A 7,896-nucleotide genomic window follows, 5' to 3' on the forward strand; every position below is an offset into this window, starting at 1 on the left:
AAACATAACATATTAACATTTCATAGGATAGGATCAGAATTCATTGGAATATGCTCTGGAAAATGCTCATTTATAAGGTATCCTAATTTTGTTTATTTACTACAGAATATGTCTTTGAAGAGTTTATATTTTTAAACATAGTCCTAGAATTTTAGATTAGAGCTGGCAGAGATCTTAGAATTCACTGAGACCAGTGCTTTCACCTCAAAGAGGAGGGAACTGAGGTGCAGGGTGGTCAGGTAATCAGTTCAGGCTACATCATGTTCAAGTGCTTAGTGACAGAAATGGGAGTGGAGTCCAGCCTAGAGCCTGGGAATGGCATTTATAATCAGTAAATATTTGTTGAATAAATGAATGCATCTTCTAAATCTGTCCAATTTTCTCTCTACTACATATCTAGCTACATGTTAGAATTTGTGTTCATTTTCAGATTATCTGGTCAGTAGAGAATCTTTATTTTTAAAGACTTTAGACTTTTAGACTTTTAGAGAGTCTTTATTTTAACAAAGTAGAGCACTTTGTTTTTATGTTAACCTTTGATACAAATGTTATATAGTTACTAAATTCTAAAAAAAGTTTTATTGTGGGACTTCCCTGGTGGCCCAGTGGGTAAGACTCTGCGCTGCCAATGCAGGGGGCTTGGGTTCCATCCCTGGTCAGGGAACGAGATCCCGCATGCATGCCGCAACTAAGAGTTTGCATGCTGCAACTAAGAAGTCTGCATGCCACAACTAAGAGTCTGCATGGTGCAACGAAGATCCCACGTGCTGCAACTAAGACCCGGTGCAGCCCCCCTCAGAAAAAGTTTTTTTAAAAAACCCCACAAAAACAAATCAGTAATTAAAAAACTTTTTAAATACAAAACGTTTTATCATAATATGTAACATACAGAAAATTACACAAAACGTAGCTGTACATTTTAATGAATAATTATAAAGTGAATCCTGGTTTAACCACCCAACTCAAGAAATAAAACACTGCTGGTACCTCAGAAGCCCCTGTGGGCCCCCTCCTATTGCTGATCCCCTTAATTATTTATTTTTTCTCTTTCTTTTTTAGCTAATTTAACAGGACATGCAGAGAAGGTGGGGATTGAAAATTTCGAGCTCCTAAAGGTCCTAGGAACTGGAGGTAAGTCTTAATTCTTTTTTTTTTTTTTTTCAGGAAAAAAAAGTACTTGATATCCTTATGGCAAAGGATTGATATCCCCGATACAGAAATCAGTTGATCTTTAAAAAACATAAGAAATCCAATAGGAGAACTAAGAATGTGAACAAAGCATTCATAGAAGAAATACAAAAGGCAAAATTTAAAGGAATTGGTAAAGAAATACAAAAGGCAATATTTAAAGGAATTGGTAAGGATCAAGAAAAACCAATCTCTCTTACCCTGCTGTTGGGAATGTAAATTAATTCAGTTTTTACTCAGGACACAATATTTAAAAAAAAACCACTAACATTTATGGAGAGCTTGTTACTTGCCAAGTACTCTGTGAAGTGCCTTATACTGATTGATTCAGTCAATCCTCGCTCAACTTTATTGATAGTCCATGCTCATCATCTTTAATAATGAAAAATTCAAGACTCTTTGGAAACCTAATGGCATGAATTTGGTTAAATGAACATGCATCTATATGTTCTGTTATCTGTACAATAGGATTGAAATGATCTGTATTTACTAACATTTTTGAAAGATCTCCATAATATAATAAATTTGAGAAAAGACTATAGAAGAGAATGTACAATATACCATTTCCATAGTATAAAAATTGTGTGAATAAATGTCTACATGTAAATATATAGAAAAATCTCTGATCTATGCACCAAAATTATAACAGTGTGGCTGTCCCTGGGTGGTGAGATGTTAGATGATCTTGATATTCTGCTTTGTACTTCCTTGTGACTTCTCAATTTTTGCTATCACTGTTCTCGCTGCTCTGAAGTCAGGAACTCATGGGCATATGACTTGTGCAGGTGCAGAGATCCCTGCACTAGAAGAGCCTCATGTTTGGTTTAATGCTCTGCTTTCACTGTTCTGAAATTCTAAATAATTCATGAACAAGGCACCCCACATTTTCATTTTGCGCTGAGCCTGCCAATTATGTGGCTGGTCTTGTCAGCATATAAATTTGTCTAATCAGAATCCCAGAAAGAGCCAGTAGAGTGGGGAGAAGTCCTATCCAAAGAGATAATAGCTGAGAATTTTCTAGGATTGATTAAGCATATACATTTGCAGATCTAGGAAACAGAAAATCCCAAGCAGACAAGTATAAAGAAATTATTACCTAGATACATCAGAGAAACTGATGAACATCAGAGACAGAGAAATACCCTAAAAACAACCAGAGAGAAAAGGCATATTTACAGAGGAATAATGAGTAGATTAACAAATGATTTTTCAACAGCAAGCATGAATGCCATAGGAGAGTGGAAGAATATCTACAAAATGCCCAGAAAAAATAGCTGTCAATTTAGAATTGCAAACCCAGCAAAACTGTTTTCCAAAAGTGAGGGCAAAATAGACATTTTCAGACACACAAAACTAGTGTGTTTTCCACCAGTACATCCTCACTAACAGAATTTCTAAAGGACATAATTTAAGGGAGAAGGAAAGTGATCTCAGGAGAGATTCTAGGATGAAAAAAGTATTGGTGAATAAAGAAGATCTAAACAATATTGACTGTGTAAAACCATAGTCCAAATGTCTAATTTGTGAGGTTAAAAAAAGAAAATTGAAATATTGGACAAAAATAGCACATAATTTAGGCGTTGATAGGAATTTAGTAGTCTGAGGTAGTGTTCCTCAAATTTTAACATGCACGTGAATCTTGAAATGTGTAAAAGACCAAATTGATTGAAAAAAGAATAGAAAACCTGAATAGTCCTGTAATTCTTTTTTAAATTAATTTATTTATTTTTGGCTGTGTTGGGTCTTGGTTGCTGTGTGCTGCCTTTTCTCTGATTGTGGCGAGCGGGGGTTACCCTTCATTGCGCTGTGTGGGCTTCTCATTGCAGTGGCTTCTCTTGTGGAGCATGGACTCTAGGCACACGGGCTTCAGTAGTTGCAGCACATGGGCTCAGTAGTTGTGGCACACGGGCTTAGTTGCTCCACGGCATGTGGGATCTTCCTGGACTAGGGCTCAAACCCGTGTCCCCTGCACTGGCAGGCAGATTCTTAACCATTGTGCCACCAGGGAAGCCCAGTCCTATAATTCTTAAAGAAATTGGTCAGTAAGTAAAAATCTTCCTGCTAGGAAAACACTTGGTACAGTTTCAAAAATGAGTTTTGCCAAACATTCAAGGCATAGATAATTCTAATCTTCGACAAATTCTTTCAGAGGACAGAAAAAGTGGAATTATTTCTTCCAACTCATTGTATAAGGCTAGTATAACCTTGATTACAAAAACACACAGAGTATGAGGAAGAAAAATTACAGGTCAGTTAAAAATTCTTTTAATTAAAAAACATTTTTAATTTAATATCAGATTTATAAGACAAACCTTGTATGTGTTTTCTTTCAACATATATAACACTTTGCCTCATTATTTACCTCAACTTTTTGAGTGGCTCTATCATAGGCAGATCTTTAAGATAATTCTGCATAGGTGAGAAAAGAGTTTACCAGTAATGCTTCACTTGCATTTTCATTTCATGCTTCTTCCTGTAACTGGTCTCTTGTTAGCCATGGATACTGCTTTTCCTTTTTGTCAGCTGACAGTTTCTTGCTCTTATGAGAAGATGGAATAACTAAGAAGTGTCACTGTAGGTGTTTCTGTATTTAAAATCACAGTTTTGATGACTAAATGGAGTAGGTGGAAACTTTTATTATGAATATAATAAAATCTCAATTTTTATTCAAAAATTTCAGTTTCATTACCTTTTTAAGCTAATTTTTTCCAGAACCACTTAGGATAACAGAAAAGCCTCATCAGATGTCTTTATGTGTCATGTCAGTCTTTCTTTGGAAGTGAAACTGAGAACTCTTCTGATGATGTAAGTTTTATGTATTTTGAACCAGAAAAAATGCTATTCATCCAATATCTTGAAGACTTTGTAGAATATTGGAAAATGAAAGATTTACTTTTTGATCTCATACTTAAACATATGTAATATTCATGAAAAAATCTTTTACTCAGAGTATTGATTTATATCTTTTCAGCTATCTTGTTTCTTTTGATCTATTGCTAATCTTGTTAATTAGTTTCCTGAGCTAGAAACTTGGAAGTAATTTTTATTTATTTTATTTATTTATTTATTTTGATGTCTAATCATCTTTACCTCTTAAGGACAAAGGTCATCTTTTTTAATTTTTTGTGGTACGCGGGCCTCTCACTGTTGTGGCCTCTCCCGTTGCGGAGCACAGGCTCCGGACGCGCAGGCTCAGGGGCCATGGCTCACGGGCCTAGCCGCTCCACGGCATGTGGGATCTTCCCGGACTGGGGCACGAACCCGTGTCCCCTGCATCGGCAGGCGGACTCTCAGCCACTGCGCCACCAGGGAAGCCCCTGGAAATAATTTTTGATCCTTCTCTATTTTGACTTTTTTTCTTGTTTCTCACAAAATCCTATAATTTTTCTTTCAAAATGACCCTTGGATTTACCTTTTCTGTTCTTAGTGCCATGACTCATATTACCTTATACATGGATTGTTGTTAAGGTTTTCAAAATTGGTCTTTCTGACAGTTCTCTCTTCCATTTTATGCATTTTATACATATTCTGTTATAAATAATATGCAGCCTCATTAAAATTCAACATTATCATGCTATTCTCCTGTTTGAGAACTTATAGTGCTTTCTTCCTAGTTATTATTCAAGTCCAAATTCTTGCCTTACTTTCAGGCTTAGCTCTGTATTTTTTCTCCAGTTACCCCAATATTCCACCTACTTACTAGTCTGGTTGATTTTCTTTTACTCCCCTATAATAATGTGTACTTTCCCATCCTCTGAGGCCCTGCCTTATCTTGTTCCCCTACCTTAGTTCTCCTTCCCTTTTCCACCTGTCCGAATCGTTCTGAATTGCTTCATTCTCTGAATTGTGGCACTGAAAGTCCTTGGTAGAGAAATGGCTGTGAGTGGTTCTCTGAATCTTCCTTCACATCTGCTATATTTTTCCTCTAGATTGTGAACTCTTAAGATCATCCTTATATATGTTTCCAACCCTATTTCCCTCCTCCCTCCCCATAATAATAGTCTAACGAGTATATAATTCATGCTTTTGTCTCTAGTGTTGTTCTCGAGGTTGATACTCCCAAATTCAGGAATTATCTTTGGTTCATCTTTTAGAATTATTTTGTTTCATAATGAAATTTTGTTGCTTGTGGGAGTAATGATTCTTTCTAATTTCTCTCCTTTTCTGCTGCCTTCCTTTTAACGATTTTGCTTTCTTTGAGACATCTGTCTAAGTAGAGAAGAAAGTCTTTAAATGTACCCATTGTGTGCATTACTTGTAATTCTGATGCTTAATGAAGTGGAGCATGTATTCTCTTTGAATTTTCTTTATTCATCATACTCGATCTGTACTTCAGAGATTTTTTGTCATTATGGCAAAAAAGATAAATTTTGTCCTGTAACTGTAAAGGGTGCAGCTGAGTTGATTTTTCTCTTCTAATTTTGGTGCATTCATAGTTGTGAAGTACTTGGATATCAAGGATGACTTAGAAGACTCAGGTTTGAATCTTGACATTATCATTGCCTACTGGTGTTCCTTGGGTAAATCGCATGAACTCTGTGAGCCTAAGTGCCTATTGGTCTAAGTTAATAGTACCTATCTCACAATGTTGTGATAATATCAATGAGAAAATCAATATGAATTGCCAGTTGCTAAATAACCATCAGTTGTGGTTATTTATTCAACAGGGAACTCCACTTTAAAGCTACACCCTAAATTAGAAAAACAAAATTATTTAGGACTTATTCATAAGGATAGATTATTAGTTCTTTCTTTTTTTTTTTTTTTTTTTGCGGTACGCAGGCCTCTCACTGTTGTGGCCCCTCCCGTTGCGGAGCACAGGCTCCAGACGCGCAGGCTCAGTGGCCATGGCTCACGGGCCCAGCTGCTCTGCGGCATGTGGGATCTTCCCGGGACCGGGGCATGAACCCGTGTCCCCTGCATCGGCAGGCGGACTCTCAACCAACCACTGCGCCACCAGGGAAGCCCTATTAGTTCTTTCATGTAGTCACTTTGTTAGCATATCTGGGAGAAATTTCAACTAAAGTTATATTTCTAATAATAAAAATCTAACAAATATTTCATAAGTGATGTTAGTTGAAATTTTATTAGCATTTCTAAAAAGTGGATTTGTATATTACCTTCAAAATAACATGTCAAATGAAGACTGTGTTTCTTTGTTTTCTTCTCTTAACTACTCAAACATTTTAGGTTCTGAACAACCTTTTGTATGTTAGGTTAACAGTCTTATGCTAAAATATGCATAAAATGAGTAATAAAACATTTAGATTGCCTGACATATGGTGAATGCGATATAAATTTTACCTATTTATATATCTGAAGGGGAAAGAAGGCCACCTTCTAAAAGAGCTAGTATAATGCATTACCAATGTCTCAGATTAGCTTGATACATAAGTGATAGTCATTTCTTAACAAATATTTTATTGTAAAGCCTAAAATATGTCCAGCAATAAATAGGGACATGCAACTACCAAAATATCTTCCGGGTTTCAGGCTGTTCCTTCCTAATCTGTTCTCCATACTACAACCAGAGTGATCTTTCTTAAGTATAAGTTTGACCATGTCACTTCTCTATTTAAAACCTTTCACTTCATTCCCATTGCTCTTGGGATTCATTCATTCACATGTTTTATTAAGAGGCAAGTACTGTTTGGGTGCTGAGGAAGGAGTGAGCATTTAAAAAAAGGATATGTTACATACAAACTTGAAAATTGAATAATATGGCCTTCGTTTAATGTTTATTTCTGGGTTTATGAAATCTTCAAATGAGTGCTGGCAGAGTAGAGAGATTCAAAAGGCCTTGCCTCCCATAATGTCTATTGAGCAGCAACCATTTGTGTTTTCCTCAGTCCCTGGTGCCCTCGTAAGAAGGTTACTTTTTCTTTATCCTGTGGATTTTTATTTTTTTGTTTTTATTTTTGGCTGGGGATCGGGGGGTGGTCATGTAATCAGCGGGAGATGCTGCAAGCTGTTCTGTGGAAATTCTGTCAAGTAGTAGAGATTATTATTGGGTTGTTTACCCCAGCCTAAGTGCCATCCTTGAAATGTTAACTCTGATAGGTCTTTGCTCCTTGGTCCCAGACACTGTGAAAATCATCCCCAACAAGACAGCCTTTTAAAATATATACGTATGTATTTTTTTACCGCAGACTTTTCAGAAACATATCTTATTTGTTAAATAAGACACGTTTCTTTTTCTGGGTAATTTGCCACTAGATGGTGCTAGGAATTGCACTAGGCAACTTAAAGACACAGCTACTTTTTGGTCATATGATCAAAGGGAAAAAAACTTTGGTTGAGGCATATAAAGACTGTTTTAAACAGTATTATGACTTAGTCATCGTTTGTCCTTTAATTCGCTTAGGTGTTTGGAAAGTATCCCTATTAAAATAGTACTTTTAAAAGCCTGTATTCACTAAATTGTCAAAATTGTCATTCAAAAAAGTTTATAATTTTGCATCTGTGTGTACCCACTATACCTTCTGCTTCAGTGTAAGCCTACAGTGTTTAAGGAAATCTTAGAGGTAAAATGTTTGTGATGTTTTATACCACAATCAAAAGACGATTCCATTTGAACATGTTGGTTGATACTGTCTCCCTAGTATAAGTACAATCTGACTTATTCCTGATGCTGTTGTAGGTCACATTTGCTAGAAGCAGACAGAGCCTGGGACAAGGATTTGGGCACACTTGATTTATTGCAGGAAT

At 36.2% G+C, this 7,896-nt stretch overlaps 1 protein-coding gene across 1 annotated transcript in view; it reads left to right on the forward strand.

Moving 5' to 3' along the window:
• Window positions 1–7,896, forward strand: part of RPS6KA5 (ribosomal protein S6 kinase A5) — a 176,452-nt gene that overhangs the window by 59,985 nt on the left and 108,571 nt on the right. Inside the window, exon 2 of the mRNA XM_007471884.1 lies at window positions 1,060–1,131. Within this exon, the coding sequence (XP_007471946.1) occupies window positions 1,060–1,131 (72 nt within the window). The remainder of the gene's footprint in view (window positions 1–1,059; window positions 1,132–7,896) is intronic.

Source organism: Lipotes vexillifer, unplaced genomic scaffold, assembly GCF_000442215.2.
Source record: "Lipotes vexillifer unplaced genomic scaffold, Lipotes_vexillifer_v1.1 scaffold751, whole genome shotgun sequence".
Taxonomy (NCBI): Eukaryota; Metazoa; Chordata; class Mammalia; order Artiodactyla; family Lipotidae; genus Lipotes; species Lipotes vexillifer.